The sequence below is a fragment of the Monopterus albus genome, unplaced genomic scaffold, assembly GCF_001952655.1.
Source record: "Monopterus albus unplaced genomic scaffold, M_albus_1.0 scaffold6.1, whole genome shotgun sequence".
In the NCBI taxonomy this organism is placed as follows: Eukaryota; Metazoa; Chordata; class Actinopteri; order Synbranchiformes; family Synbranchidae; genus Monopterus; species Monopterus albus.
Window position 1 is genome coordinate 1121489 of NW_018127886.1, and position 16489 is coordinate 1137977.

The 16489-nt window shown below is 39.9% G+C and overlaps 1 protein-coding gene across 1 annotated transcript in view; it reads left to right on the forward strand.

Moving 5' to 3' along the window:
- Positions 1 to 2441: 2441 nt before the first annotated feature.
- pkp1a (plakophilin 1a) overlaps positions 2442 to 16489 on the forward strand; it is a 21414-nt gene continuing 7366 nt past the window's right edge. The window contains exons 1-8 of the mRNA XM_020616361.1: positions 2442 to 2850; positions 5864 to 5982; positions 9733 to 9918; positions 10059 to 10198; positions 10333 to 10468; positions 10718 to 10925; positions 12997 to 13165; positions 13808 to 13925. Of these exons, the coding sequence (XP_020472017.1) occupies positions 2667 to 2850; positions 5864 to 5982; positions 9733 to 9918; positions 10059 to 10198; positions 10333 to 10468; positions 10718 to 10925; positions 12997 to 13165; positions 13808 to 13925 (1260 nt within the window). The 5' untranslated portion in view covers positions 2442 to 2666. The remainder of the gene's footprint in view (positions 2851 to 5863; positions 5983 to 9732; positions 9919 to 10058; positions 10199 to 10332; positions 10469 to 10717; positions 10926 to 12996; positions 13166 to 13807; positions 13926 to 16489) is intronic.

Genomic DNA, 16489 nt, shown 5'->3' on the forward strand with positions numbered 1-16489 from the left:
AAATATGTTTAGAATCTGGTCTGCACCTAAATCACTGTCGAGCTTTACTGTCTCCACATGCATAATGCCCTCATCCAATCTGACTCGCGTTATTTGTCATACATACCATGTCTTCCCTACAGTTACATAACATTAATGGTTTTGCCTTTACACAGTACTTATGAGTCTGCGCAGATCTTGGAGTGAGCTCACATCAATGCAATGCTATTAATGTAATGCTATTAATGATGGGTTTCCTTAATTATAGAAAGACTGAATATCTTGGATAAATAAGGGTCAAGTAGGAGCTCAACACAAGTACAATATAAATGATGATATAAGTTATTCAAAAAAACAAATTATTAGAAATGATAAGAGATGTACAAATTATTCTGACTGCATACTACTAGATGAACTACTGCCCTAGTTTCAGGTCATGTGCATGCTGGGAAAGGACTTTTCTGGAGTTCTGGTGCTCTGAACTATGGCCAAACAGTTTGCAACAGGTTTACTCAAAGAAACAAGATGCACTTGAGTACAATTTGGAATTGCACAGCGCAGGGTCTGAATACTTTTTAAGTTTAAAAATTTGTATAGAGTCGGCCTGTACACATAAGTCCAACTGAACGCTTACACTTTTTTCAGGATCTTTATAAATACATAAATGTTCTATATTCTCTGTGTTTGGCACATTTACAAGACGTAAAGTGAGTTCTTTTACCAAGGTCTGACTTCAGACACACAAGGCTGTATGGTCTTTATACAAGCTGTCAAACAGTGGTGACAGTATGTGACCTTTAAATGCACACAAAAGCATGTTTGTTTCACCTACAAACTATAAAACAATTTGATAAAGCTTTAGTGACCTTTGGCTTTACACTTTTAACCTCATAGCCTTGTCAAGGTTCTGAGTAACATGAACAATTGTGCAGTTCCAGTATTCCACACACTCTTTACGCTCTTTAGGCAGTAGACATTAGTCAGTGGCTGTCTGAAGGCTCTGCTTATCAACTCCATGCTGCCAAAACTGCAAGTGGTGAGCATTGACACACACACACACACATACACACACACACAAAGCCTTCAGGCAGGGTGTGGTGCTTACTGCATAAGCCTGCTACCATCACAGTTGTATGAGAATACATCTAACATAGTTAACAGGTTGCTCAAGACTGTGTCTCACTTTTAATCAGTAAATAACTAAGTCATGGACAAGTACTGATACAGGTTTAGTTTCAGTGTGATTGTCATTTCCAACACTAATCGATCATTCTGGTCTTCAGCTGTCAAATCTAATCAACCGACACCACACTGCCCTGCCTTGTCTCACCTTCTTGGATATATACTGAGTAGATCAAATGTCTCTTGGATAAAACCTCTGGTTAGGATATACCAAGAGGAGCTGAGTTCATTGACACCCCCTTTAACTTACATTTCAATAAATACACACACACACACACGTCACAGGTACATTACCCACATGACATGCGTTTGTTTCCTTGGCAGTGTTGAGAAGAAGGGTGTGGTGGGAAAATGACACTTTCAGAAACTTATCCAAAACAACCCAGTTATTCTTCTCTTTGATTCCTCCCTTTTTCTTTGCTGTAGTTTCTAGCTGACTTATGTCAAGTTACACTTGCTCATGTCCTGACCTGTCTCACCTCTGCTTTTGATAATTTGTTGACATGAAAAGCAATTATAAAAAAGTAGTCACACTAATCCAGCTCAGAGGATTTTAAGAATGTAATATTCAAAAACAATATCTGTATTTGTATGCTTTTTAAATATGAATTTTTCAGGATTGGGGCTGAAAAACATGATGTTGCTATGAATATGGAATTGTAAATATCTATGTGGGTGCATGTGTATGGTACTGATCTGTGTGCATGCAGGTATATATACTGTATATGTGCCTGTGCAGGTATGGCGTTTATTTCTTTTACTTTCTGCCCTGTTTCCCAGCCATTTATGTGCATTGAAAGATCATCCATTTAAATATAAAAAAGAAACGATAATCTGCTCCTTTCCTTGTCAAACCCTGTTAACATGGAAAGGAGCAGATACAGAATTTCCCCATTTTACTTGCAACAATTTGCATAACAGAAAACCAGAGTTCTCACTAGAAATCTAGGAACCTGCCACTTTGTACAATTTGTGAAAAAGATTTTCATGGTTCATATGGTCATAAGTATTAGAAGCTTCAAGAAAACCTGTGAAAACAAACTAAATTGCGTTCCTCATTGTGTTTTCATTCTTTTCTTATATATCAAGGGGCATATTTATACATTTATGCTTTATTACACTAAACTCCAGAGGAAAATGTTCTTTTTTATTGCTGTACATTTATCTGACAGATTTTGTTTGATATAGCCTATTTCCTTCCTTCCTTTGCACTAATCCTCTGACGCCCCACAGCTGTGCAGATATTCCACCATGCACTAAGCTTTTAAGCATGAGTGTCTGTCTCGGCCCCTCCCCTGACGCCGCACCTGCATTTGAACTCTTTCATTCCACCTCCGTGAGGCGCGGTGCCGGGGGTGGAGTTTGACCCAGCTGTTCTAGGAACATTAAGTCTGTGTGCGTAGTTGGCACATCCGCCGTACGCTGCACTCTGTCAGTACGCAGTTTTTAATTTTTGGAAGCTGATTTGAACAATCCGCTCACGGGAAGGGCACCGATCTGGGAAGATGATGGCTCCGGAACCGCTGCGATCAGCGATGGCCGTCGGGTACGCGGAGGACACGTCGCTCGCGGTGCCCTCCGACGACAAGCTGCGCTCGGGACAACAGCGCGTGCTGGATCAGGTGCACACCATCAAGAGGAGCAAATCCAAAATGGGGAGGAACGGCTCGCTGTCTCCTTCACCTACAAGTATGGGAAAGCCTTTATAAAACCTCACAATATTAAGAATAATACAAAGCAAACATGTTGGGGGCTTGTTCTTTGCAACGTCTTTCTACAAAATTAGGCAACTTTTACACTTTCTCGCTGAGCAAATATCAAAAGTGTATTAACTTGTGATTGGGAAGAAGACAGGGAAGAATTTAGTCAGAAATGTACACTCCATGAAATGTGATCCTGGCTGCTGTTGAACAACAAAGCGATTTTTGTTAGTGTGAGCTCAAAAGAACAGCAGCCACACACTACTCCATCATATCAGTTTGGAATGCAGTCTTGCAAAAACCCCACATTAGATTTCAGTCTTTCTAACACCACTGGTGTTTGGTATTGCTGCAAGAGACATTATAAACATCCACCAACACCGAGAAACAAAATATTTTTATGTTGCGAAATGTGTGCACATCCTCCAGTTGGGATGTAGTGCATGGCTGTTACATGATGTAGCATGTTCTGCAGACACTCTCTGCAGTTTTACACTTTTACTGACACTTTAGATGTTTCAGTCGATTGTAAAATGTTGTCTCTGACATGTTTAAAAATGGGCTTTCATTAAATGATGGAATAGAAAAATGTTCCAGTGACAGACGTAGAATCATGGGCTCCAGAAAACAAACTTTAATTTAGACTTCAAAGGCTGTGCCTGAAATTAGAAAAAGATGGTTCACATAATGCAGAGCTTCAAAATGAACTCTTTACAATGAAAATTGAAATAGGTTTGTTTAATTCAGGCTGGCGCCAATGATTCTACAAAACACAGCACAATATTTGTAAAGAGAAGACAAACACTGAATCATAAGAAGTTGTGCTACAAGGGCAGAGTTGCACACATCCCTGGGCTTGTCAGGCTGCTCTAAGCTTTAATGCTGGGACAAAAACATGAACAACATGGAACCTTCTTCAGTGCACTGAAATAATGATTTTGTCCAGAAGGAGGTGTCGTAGCGACAGTGGTGGTGATGTCAGAAATTAGTTGGGCACTTGCTGCTGTAGATTTTGCTACTGAAGGCTAGGACCAAACCTGTGCTGTCACATTAAAGGGGCAGGTCAACCAAATTACAAAAAAGGTATATTTCCTCATTTATCCTGAGCCGTATTTGCCTTCCAGGCAGCTTTGGTTTGATGGCTGAGCTTGTGAGGTATTTGCCTCTTGATGATTGTTCCATAACTACTATCAGTCCAAGTATGTCAGTCAAGAGGAGTTTGTTCATCTAGATCCATCACAATGCTTCTTTTAGCTCTAGTTGTTTGGTTTATATGTTTGGCACAACACATGTAAACGTAGAGACGATTCAGCTGTACCTTCATCAATGTGCAACATGAATGAAACTGCTTTCTACCACAAAATTCTCTGTAAAGGTTGCCCATGGTGGTGTCTGTGAATAATCCTTAGTAACTCTTTTTGTTTTGTTGCTTCTTGAAAGTCATGTCACTGCTGAGTTTTAATTTCTGTTGTATTGGAGGTTCTGTTGTATTCAGCACATAATACTGAAACAATCTGCTCGGCTGGATAGTAGGCTGACTTTTAGAAAACTGTCTCTTTAAGGCTTTTTTATTTTATTTTATTTTGCAGTTTATGTCCTTAGTTCATTTTCTGTACAGTATCCACATCTGTTTACTACCATAAGCTTTTAGTGGTGAGGTCATTGCAGGACATTTGGCACCATATGGCAGTGAGTCATGCAATGGTACTAAAACATGCAGACTATGTATGAAGGCTGGGCATTATAAGCTTAGACACAACACGTAACGCTGACTGCAAACTGTGACTGAAATGATGTCACGTCTGTCTCTGTCTGATGGAAGGATTGGCAGACATGTATATTAATATTAAAACTTGTAATATGTGTGGTTCGGTCTTTGTATCTTCAAAACAAAATGAACCTACTGTTCATTTTTTAATATTGATTTTGAATAACAAAGGTATGATAAACAATAGGCTTTAGAAATGAATGTTGTTTTCCACAAAAAGTTTTTGTCATTGATATTTGAGCTGACAATATGCATAAAGTATACATAAAATATGTAACGTAGTTCTTAATGAATTAATAACAATTTAATTCAATCCATCAAAAATTGATCGAACCACACAGCGATTTAATAAATAACCGACAAAACATTATACACATTATTAGATTAAGGTACCACTTTTGACTTGGCAGATTTGACCTGTTTTGCCAAAAAATGTGTACAAGTATAAGCAATGATAGCATTGGCCAATGGAAAATAAGGAACCAAATAGTTAAACAAATTGCAAACAGGCAAGAAATTTAATTTCTCTCTTAAAACATCGTGTTAAATACACCAGTGAATGTGGGTTTTTTTTAACTATCTAGTTTAAATACGTAAAGTTGATCTTTTAAAGTATTGCTCCATTCATTTATTTATTTGTGGTCTACACTTCCCTCTCACAAATCTCTTTTATAATTGTGCAGTTTTCAGCTGAGCTAATAATAAATACCTTAGATTGTAAGTCCACCAGAGAATGAGACTGTCCAGTGACGCACACTTGAGTCACTTCTGTATCGGGAAAGGAGCACATTTTTCTGCAGTCATTTTTCCAGATGTAGAGGGAGTATTTGGCGGTGTTGTGAGTCTATAGGAAGCAGAAATCACCATAAAGCGGTTTAAATGAATAACGAGGAACATCAAGTAAAACATGCATTATGAGCCCGACTAATTATCAGGGCTGTGGAAACCCGAAGCCAACATGAAGACACCAACTTTTAAACAACACCCTCAGGCCTTCCTGCCAGTGTCTTTGATGTTCATTGGAGACTTTCTCTTCCTTTGGTTACCACCATCACAACAGTAATCTGTATAGGTGTGCTTCAGGTTTCTTTGTTGTTATTTATCCCATCGCTCCTAGTAACATCTTGAGGGTTAAAAAGTCATTTCTGGAATGGGTCTCTGAATTCTTCTTCTCTCTGTGCCTTGCTGTTCTTTGTGTCATTTCTCATACTCTATGTCTGCTTTTTTTTAACAGGCCTGACTCCACCGGCTTTGATAACATATAACGATTTTGGATCGTTCAGGTTTTCACCATCCAAAGCAAATGGCACCTTCAGCCGGACCAACTCGGCTATGTCATCAGGCTACAAAGTGGTAATTATTATTATTTCTTGTGTAACAGCCTGATGTGTTGACAACAATAAAATTATTTTTGAAAAATGTATTGCATACAAGCAAAGCTCTGAGGAAATATTGGTTGTTGTTATTAGCTTGCCATAATGCCTGAAAAAGCATATCTGGCCCTGGTAACAGAATCTGCCTACCAGACCTATAAAGCTCACTAATGAACATGTTATATCTTGTTAGTTTTATCCATACAGAGTCCCAAGTATAAAAATGTAAACTTGTGGTTTTACAGTTTGTTATCTGTGGGACTATTTTGGTCACTGCTCCAGGAAGTCAGGAATGGGTGCATTTTGTTTGTTTCAGACAGAGCCAGGCTCGACAGTTCCTTGTTCCCAGTATTGCTAGGTCTAGTCCAGTTTCATACTGAACAGACGTACACTATATGGGAATGGTATCAAGCTACTCATCTTAGTGAGAAAGCAAATAAGTGTACTTCCAAAAATGTCAAACTATTCTTTCCCTGGAGCATGTTTTTGAAAAATGCAGTAAAGATGAAAAAAGTCTAAAAGATGTCTGGTAGCCCAGACACATGCCAAAAGTCTCTCCCAGCTGCCTGCAAATGGTTTGAGTCTTAACTGTGCGAAGTTTGGTTTGTGAAAGTATAATTGATTGTAGTAACAGAATCAGTGGGTGCATCATTATTAATCTTCTCATTTATGGGTGATTTATGACAATGTTTGGCAAAGCATTATGCCATAGCAATGCTGGTTGAACCGGTAGCGTTGTCACATGGCTTTCTTATTTTGTTAGGCAATCAACCGTTCATATCTGTGGCCAGATTGATTCATCTGGTTGCATGCCACAGCACAAACCCTGAGCCATTTAGTTGGTTAATTGTGCCTTCTAGTTGCTTTAACAACATTTAAGGGGAGTATTATTTTCAGTTTGTGTATACACACATTCATGTGTTTTTGTCCCGTGCCTGTACGTGTACGAGTGCATTTTACAGTGTCGGTGTGAATACAGTATTGTTTTTGAATGCCATTGTTAATTTCGTTCCTCTCGCTAATACTGGACTTATCTGAATTCCACACAAGAGACGACTTCATCAGTGTGGTTTTGTGTGCATGTATTTGCGTGTCAGTGTATTTATTTGTTCTGGGCTGGCCTGATCTACTGACAGTGAGTTGAGGCATGTCTAAGGAGTGTGGCGGTGTGTTCTTGCTGATGAAGACTCATAGTCATCACATCACAGTATACATCTCTGTCACTGCTTTTTTTTTTTATAATGTGTGTGTTGATTGTGTCACCTTGCCTAAATTCCAAAGGTGAAATTAGTGAGTGTATTTGTTTGGTAAATAATGCACTGCTGACCTAGTAACCACAGGTTCTAACATTTCTCCCTCCTCTTTATATGAATATTGATATACAGTGGCCACTTTATTAGGTACATCTCTACACACACTTGTTAATATAATGTAGTCCACTATAAGACCACCTTGAACTATGACCTTGATAATAAACTAATATAAACAAAAAATACAATTGATTTCACCAAAGCCTAAACATTATAATATTATGTGATATTACATTTAGAGGAAATTCAATTGAGAAATTTTATGGGAATTACTATTTTTACTTATACTTTATCATTAGTGGCGGCTTTAGAAAATTTTGGACGGGTTTCCAGGTTGGGGCACAGACTCGGAGAGGGGTGGGACATTTGAAATATGTGTAAATTAAACCCCTAATTCTATGAAATAATAAACCATACATTATTAAGAATTGAAATCTTTATTTTGTCTTAAAATGAGACACACATAGTGCTTTCTTTAGCTAACTTTAGCTGCACTCCTTATTTACTCCCATTGCTGCTGCACAGTCACCCACCCCCCAAATTATGCCAAGTTCTCCACAACAAAACAATTGGAGAAATAAATGCAAACATCATGCTGCACATATGATATAAAAATAAAATTTCTTTTTCATCAATATCAATTATAAAGCACCAGAAAAATGCTAGTTGTATTTAAGGCAATAATTTTTCAACAAACCAGCCGGATTCTCGGGGTGGCTTGTGCCACCTCTGGCCACCCCCTGGCTCCGCCCTTGCTCATCATGTTGTTGCAGAGATCTAGCAATGTAAAACAAATACAAATCAGTCCAGTCATATTTCACAGTTTTGCAATTTTGGATTCCTGCCATTGCTTGTTATGAGATCATAAATTACTTTGCATTCCCTTATCCTGACAAAAACATTACATACTTGATGCTTTTTTTTTTTTTTTTTTTTTTAACTAATTGTGAATGCCATGTGCTGTCAGTGGCCCTCACTGCTCTTATTTATGTTTATCTAAATCATATTATTAACAATAAATACTTGCAGTCATATTTAGTCATTAAATTTTTAACTAAATTTATGTCTTCTAAGACAAAGAAGTATCTTGCTGTGTGTCAGTGCTGCTTGTATTTGGTCTGCAGAATATCCTTCTCTGCTGACCAGAAGGTCCCTGTGGCTCAGGCTGTACCCAAATGAAGGGAGCATGCAGTAGTATAAGAGTAAACATGCTGTCAGTTCTTATCAGATGTGTTGTTGAAGGATTTCTTTGCCATCCTACTTCTGTTGCTAAGTAGCAGAGCTTGTGTATAGCAAGTAACTGAGCAACTGCACCAGTTTGAAACAGGAAAGAGAGTCAGTACACAGAGAGAGGCCCGTGCAGTTGAAAAAAAAAAGAACAGCATGTGTGTCGGCGTCACCTGCTTCCTTATTGGCTAATAACCCATTCTGATAAATTCCACAAATCAAAATGTCCACATGTCAGCTGCAGTGATTAACTGTGAGAAAATGTTTGAGGTTTTTGGAAGGGAATGTTTTGCCTTACTTTATCTTGCTGAGTACATGTCCCTCCTTACTAACATTCATTGTGTTCAGAAACCAATGGGCATGTTTTTCTACCAGATATGTGATTTCATTGTAATTGTTCACACAAGTCCATACAAGACAAGGGTTTAATTTCAAGAATGACTGATCATTAAAGCATTAGCAAGGAGTTTTTTGTTTCTGTCTTGATTTCTTGAGGCAAAGCTTGAGTAGTATGTTTGTTTGTTTTTTTTATAGACACACACCCACAGGCATTCAAAGCCAAAAAGGCAGAGTAAATTGATACATAGACAATACATAATTTAATGAGATTAAGCTGCTTAATGATATCAGGACTGTGAAGACATGTCCAACAGCTGCTGTGTATGAGCTGTACACAAAGCTTCTCTGTGAGAAAATGTTCATCCACAGCAGCGGTTGTGTGACGTAAACGGCTTGAGTTGATCTCCAGTGACAGATATTATGTTACTTTGTGTGCTTGTCTAGTGCATTGTGCTGCCTTTTACATAAGCTAAGAAGGAAAAGAAGAGTTATACAGGTTGTGTGCCAAGTCACATTCCTCTGCCTTGGTTCAAAGGAGAGATGTCTTTGAGAACTGTTCATGTGAAAAGTGGGTTTTCCTTTTTGTGACCTGGATTGTTGCAACAGAGCTGCCTTGTTTTAGCAGATAATGGTATTCCTGTTAGTTAGGGGAAAAAGGCAAGCATTTTGTCAGTGGCAGCTAAGCTACAGTTTTTTTTTTACAACTGGCTGGTGTGGGCTTTTTACACAGTGCTGTGTGTATTATTCAGTATAATTTGAAAATAGTGCTTTGTAGGCCCCTGATTTTAAAACCTTTGAAGAACATTGAATTGTGTTATGTAAGAAAATGTGATTCACACATTGTCTCTTTTTAGGTAAACACTCAGAAAAGTCGCACACAATCCTCTAAAAACCTGGGAGGAAGACATCTCAGCACCTCAGGCTTACAGCAGATCAACAATTCCAGTTGGGCCCAGAGTCCCAATGGGCTGAAACCCAGTCGCAGTGACCCTGCATTGGTTCCACTGTCTTCTTTTGCTACTGTACCTGCACCTGTTATGGTGAGCAGCTCTTTTCATATTAAACTGCAATGTTACTGAATGTTACTATGTCATCATTTTGTGTGTGCTGCAGGTACTACAGGACCAAAATTAGAATTGTAAACTGCTATTTTCGTCTTTTGTTTTGTTTTGTTTTTAAGAGAGGCAAAGGGCAGACCATCCAGAATCGAGTAAGTAGATACAGCACCGTTTCTGTGACCGATGGCCAGACACGCAACATCCAGCCACCCTTTGCCCAGTCCAACACTGAGGGCAGGATGGGTACTATGAAAATATCAGCGTGAGTTCACATTAGCTTTAAAGTGCAGCTTATGATCTTTTAAATGGATCAGCACTGTTTCCTACATTAAATCCATGCTGTTGGTTGATCTTGTGGCACTAGATTAATAAAGTATCTTATTTCTGTATCTGCAGTGCAAACAGTGCAATGTCCGACTTGACTCTAAAGGAGGCTGTAGAGTTCCTCTCCTCCGCTGAAGAGAAATACCAGCAGTGTGGAGCAACCTTCATCCAACATGCCACCTTCAAAGAGGACCGCGCCAAACAGGAGGTTCAAACGCTCACACACAAATGCACTGTAAACTCTTCCTGTAGAGCCACACCCTCCAAACATTCATACATGCTATTTTCACATTTTATTTATTACATTTGTGAGATGATTGTTTTGCCTTTGCCTTAAGGGAAAAGGAGGAGAAAGAATTTGTTTTCACACTTGGCTTCTCTTTCTGTTTGTATCTTTCTTTGTTGTTAATCTATTGCTACGCCTCACATTCGTTCCCGCCGCATTTCTGTGTCGTAGGTTTTCCAGCTACGAGGCATCCCTGGTCTCGTCACGCTGCTGCGGAGCTCCAGCCCTGAGGTGAGCCAGGCTGCTGCTGGGGCTCTGAGGAACCTGGTGTTTAAGGACCAGAACAACAAGCTGGAGGTTCAGCACTGTGGTGGTATAGCTAAGGCCCTGCAGCTACTAAAGGAGACAGATTCTACTGAGACTCAGAAACAAATCACAGGTAGGATTTCTTTTTCAGGACTTTAAGTACTGTTGGACTCCTCAAATTATTGGGCAAAAGATAGACTTAGTGGACCTTTAATATAGAGGTAAATCAACAAAGATATGGCCTGTCCCTAAACCTGCGGGACAGGCATTTGCTTCTTACATACAGTCAACAGACATGTGGTTTACAACATTATGCAAATTTTTATTGTTTTAGGTAGAACATGATGGCCGCAAAATAAATACACCGAATAAAACTAGAATTACCACTTTGCAATTGTACGCCAACCAGTCAAATTCACAGGTATGGGACAGAAGTGAGGTCACCAACCTTTGACCACCAAAATCTAATCAGTTGAGTCTTGAGTCCAGTTGGACATTTGTGCCACATTTGAAGAAATTCCCTCACGGTGTTTTTGAGAGCTCTAGCGTCATACAGCCCGAGACATAATAACAGAACAGACCTAGCCACCAGGGTCAATACATACAGTATATTCATACACAGTATTTGTTGGTTTACTTTAAGTGATTTTTTTTTCTACGTTTCACAGCGAAAACAAGTATCTGCATTCTTTTTAAACATACAAAATGTCTTCCAAAATGAGATCTTACTCTTTTATCTACATTTAGAGAGTACAAGTAAAATTTGGAATGGTATGTAAAATCAAAATTAAAACTGAAAATAGTGATTTGTAAGTCATCTGTGTCCTGTATTACGTTGAAAACAATACAGCAGTGCATTATGTGATGTGATACCTAATAAGTTTTATTCTTTGTTCAGAATAAACACTCACTTCAATACTGATGCCCGCAAAAACATTCCAAAAAATGCTGGGATGGTATGGTGTTGCTGTTCCTTTTCACAACACATAAAAGACATTTAGGGACTGAGGACATGAAGTGATCAAGTGTGTCAAGTGCAAATTTTGTCCCATTCCTCCTGCAAACAAGTCTTAAGATGCACAACAGTCGTGGGTCTTTGTTGACGCAATTTGCGTTTCAAAATGCGCCACACATTCTCTATTGGGGACAGATCAGGACTACAGGCAGACCAGTCCAGCACTCGCAGCTTTTTCCTCCACAGCCTTGGTAATGTGAGCAGTGTGAGGCTCATAATGAAATATGCATGGGATCCTTGGAAAAGATGTCACCTTGAAGCCAGCATGTGTTGCTCCAAAATCTCTCTCTATTTTTCAGCATTAATGGAGCCATCACAGAAGTGTAAGTTACCTTTGCTACTACACTATACAACCCCAGAACGTGACAGACCCTGGCTTTGTTCCTGGTAACAATCTGGATGGTCCTTTTAGTCTTTGGTCTGGAGTACATGGCATCCATTTCTTCTAAAAAGACCTAAAATACTGATTCGTCTGACCACATTACGTTTCCACTGTGTGATGGTCCGTCCCAGATGCTTCAGAGCCCCAAGCAGTCGACTGTGCCTCTAGACTCTGTTGACATTTGGCTTCCTTTTGGCACAGCACAGTTGTAAGCACCATTCATAGATGCAACTGTATTGTAGTGCTTGACACAGGTGTGCCAAAGTAATCCTAAGCCCATGTGGTTATATCACTTGATGCAGTGCCGTCTGAGGGATCAGACAGCACGGTCATCCAGCTTAGCCGTGTGCCTTTGCCCTTTACACACTAAAATCCCTCCAGAGTCCTTGGATCTTTTAATTATGTTATGCACCATAAAGGCTGACATATCCTAATCCCTTCCTATCTTTCTTTGAGGAACATTGTTTTTCAACACAGTAATTTTTCACGCATATGTTGGCAAACTGGCGGTCCTTGGCCCATCTTTGCTCCTAAAGGGCTTGGCCTTTCCTGGATGCAACTTTTTGTGAAATCCAAATCATGATCGCAATAACCTGTTTCAAATCAAATAATCATTTTATTTATTGTTTTACCTCAAAATGCAACTGTCCCAACTTTTTTTGGAATGTTTTGCAGGCATCAGAATTCCACAAAGAATAAAACTGATGTGCTGCTCCAAGGGCAACTGCATTGTGCATGAATGAAATAGCTCAAGTGGAACTGGAGGATTTTCTCAATGCTTGTAACTATTCTTCTTACCACGTGCAGGCCTGCTGTGGAACTTGTCCTCTGCTGATGAGCTGAAGGAAGAACTTACAGCAACAGCTCTGCCAGCCCTGACTGAGAATGTGGTGGTGCCATTCACCTGCTGGTCAGATAACAGCACGCACAACAACATACACCCTGATGTCTTCTTCAACGCCACAGGGTGCCTGCGGTGAGAATATTTGTTTATGATCAGTACCTCCTTTTTCTGTTTGGTGAAAAAGGTCTCTATTCTTACTGGGATTCCCTTGGCTAAATATTGGTTAAACAAAAATAGAATAAATGTTTGATCTTTTATATTTTGAAGGCATATATCAGTCAAAAGACATTTACACTGGACGGATAGTTCCCTTCAGGTTTCATTAAACAGAGCAATATTTTAATGTCATAGAGGTTTTTGTTTAATCCTTGATTGATTTAATAGTCGATTACCAGGAAATAAATAACCATCCCTGGTAGGCCCGGGTTCGAGTCAGGGTTGCCTCAGGAAGGGCATCCGGCGTAAAACACGTGAAAAATGTCAACATGTGAGTCGTCAGTGTGACGATTCGCTGTGGCGACCCCTAAACGGGAAAAGTCGAAAGCAACTTTCTTTGCCAGGAAATAAATCAGAAAACATTCTAAGGTAATAAAAATAATAATTAGTCAGAACAGGGCTTTGATCCAACCTCTACTTCTTTGGAAATCTCACCACACGCCTACTCACACTGATCAGGAGTGCCTACAGGGTGAAAGTTGCTGGCACTGCTCTTATTATGTAGACATGTTTGTGTCTCCATGTGGTTCTAAATGAATGATTAAATTATGTGTGTAGGAACCTGAGCTGTGCAAAACAGAGGGAGAGGAGGGCAATGAGAGACTGCCATAACCTTATTGACTCCCTCATGATTTACATCCAGTCCTGCGTGGCAGAGGAAAACCCTGATGACAAGGTAACCTGAACACACAGTTACCTCTGTTTGCTCCATTAAAAGAGCATTTTCACAGAGACATACAAGTTATTTGTTAGACTAGACTGCCAGTGAAAGGTTTGGACACACTTTCCCATTCATATCAGTGTGTGTGTCAGAACATTCGACTGGAATTATAATTTTTATCTCCGAGACTTTTGTTTGGTCTTCCTGTAATACACCACTGCAGAAAATGTTTTTGTATTTACAGTTTTTCTCTGTTCCATGTTATTGTACATGGACTGTCTTTGGGTTTTGGGCAATTAATTGAGCCAATTGATGACTGATTTCTATAACTTGATACTTGATGTTATTTTAACAGTTGCTTCACTGGCCTTATACTCAAAGATTATTTGTATGTTTAGTAGGCCACAAGTTGTTTTTCAAGCTCACACATTTTTTTTTTTTTCATATTGTTACATCAACACTAAACTATGGATGTGTGAGCAGACGAGAAACGTTATGGTGTCATATTTTAGTTTACTCATAGTTTCTGTAGAATTTGTCTCTCATGTGTCTCACAGTATGTGTTTAGTCCAGATGCTAAGTATATCCTGAAGCACATGTACATATAATACAAGAACACATACACGCATGCTTCTCTTAAAAAGTATGTATGCACACTGGCATGCTCAAACACACACATCCATATGCAAGCACATATGAGCAGGTAAATACTGTGGGTGGAGTCAGCATGCGTATATATTTAGTGGATGGCTGTATGTGTATCCAGTAATTTATGAAAGTGTTGGGTGTGGGTGTGTACTGGATTCCATGTCTGTGCTAGAACTATTTACTGTATACAGGCTTCTTTTAATGAAGTACAGGGTGACTTGTGTTGTGTAGTGGTGTGTTTTCTGTGAGAGACAGAGGGAGAACACAGTGGCTCCAGAAAGTACCCAGACCCCATCACTTTTTGCACACTTCATTGTGTTGTAGATTGAACTTTAAACTGACAGAACTGCCATTTTTGACCATCAAAATCCACTCAAACCCCATAAATGAACTGCCATCTTTAGATCTCTCTGCAGGTGTTGTATGGGGTTTAAGTCTTGGGGTTTGGCTGAGCTCCTCAAACGCACTCAGAGACTTGTCCTGAAGCTGCTCCACTGTTGTCTTGGTTGTGTGCTTGTGGTTACTGTCGTGCTGAAAGATGAACCATCGCCCCGGTCTTAGGTCATGTGAGCTGTAGAGCAGGTTTTCTTCAAGGACCTTTATGTACTGGATGCATTCATCCTTCCCTCAGTTCTAACCATCCTCCTCATCCCTTCTGCTGAGAAGTACCCCTGGAGCATGGTGCTGCCACCATCATGCTTCCCTGTAGCCAGGTGATGAGTACTACCCGGTGTCTGCCTGACATAGTTTTTGAATTTTAGCTTTTGTCTCATCATACCAGAGAATTTTTTTTTCTTCATGCTCTTAGTCCTTTAAATGCCCTTGGGTAAATTCGAAGTGGGCTAGCCACTCTGTCATAACGGTCTGATTGATGGATTGCTGCTGAGATGGTTGCCTTACAGCAAAAAAAAAACTCTGTAAAGGACTTCTGAAGCTCAGTTATACTGACTGTTGGTTGGGCTTAAGAAATGGCTTTCTTTTACCCTTCCCCTGAACAATGCTTTGCAGGACATAGATTGTGAATTTTGGGACATACAACAGAAGTATTTTAACACCCTGTGATTTTGCAAGTTCTCCCACTTAGAAATCATGGAGGGGTCTGAAATTCACATTGTAGGTGCATTCCCACTCTGAGAGACAGAATCAAAAAAAATTTCAGGAAATCACATTGTATGATTTTTAAAGAATTTATTTGTCTTGCACTACTGAACATAAGTATTTGAACACCTGAGAAAATCAGTGTTAATATTTGGTACAGAAACCTTTCTTTGCAATTACAGAGGTCAAACTTTTTCTGTAGTTCTTGACCAGGTTTGCACACACTGCAACAGGGACTTTGGCCTACTCCTCCACACAGATCTCCTCCTCCACACAGATCTCCTCTAGATCTGTCAGGTTTCGGGGCTGTCGCTGAGCAGCGCAGAGTTTAAGCTCCCTCCAAAGATGTTCTATTGGATTGAGGTCTGGAGACTGGCTAGGCCACTCCAGAACCTTGATATGCCTCTTACGGAGCCACTCCTTGGTTATCCTGGTGTTATTGGGATGCAACTCATCCTTCTTTTTCCTCCAAACACGACGAGTGAAGTTTAGACCAAAAACTTCTACTTTGGTCTCATCTGACCACATGACTTTCTCCCATGCCTCCTCTGGATCATCCAGATGGTCTTTGGCAAACTTCAGACGGGCCTGGACATGTGATGACTTGAGCAGGGGAACCTTCCGTGCAATGCATGATTTGAAACCATGACGGCGTAGTGTTCTACCGACAGTGACCTTTGAAACTGTGGTCCCAGCTCTCTTCATGTCATTGACCAGCTCCTCCCTTGTAGTTCTGGGCTGATTCCTCACCTTTCTTATCATCAGTGATACCCCACGAGGTGAGATCTTGCATGGCGCCCCAGTCCGAGGGAGACTGACAGTCTCTTTAGCCT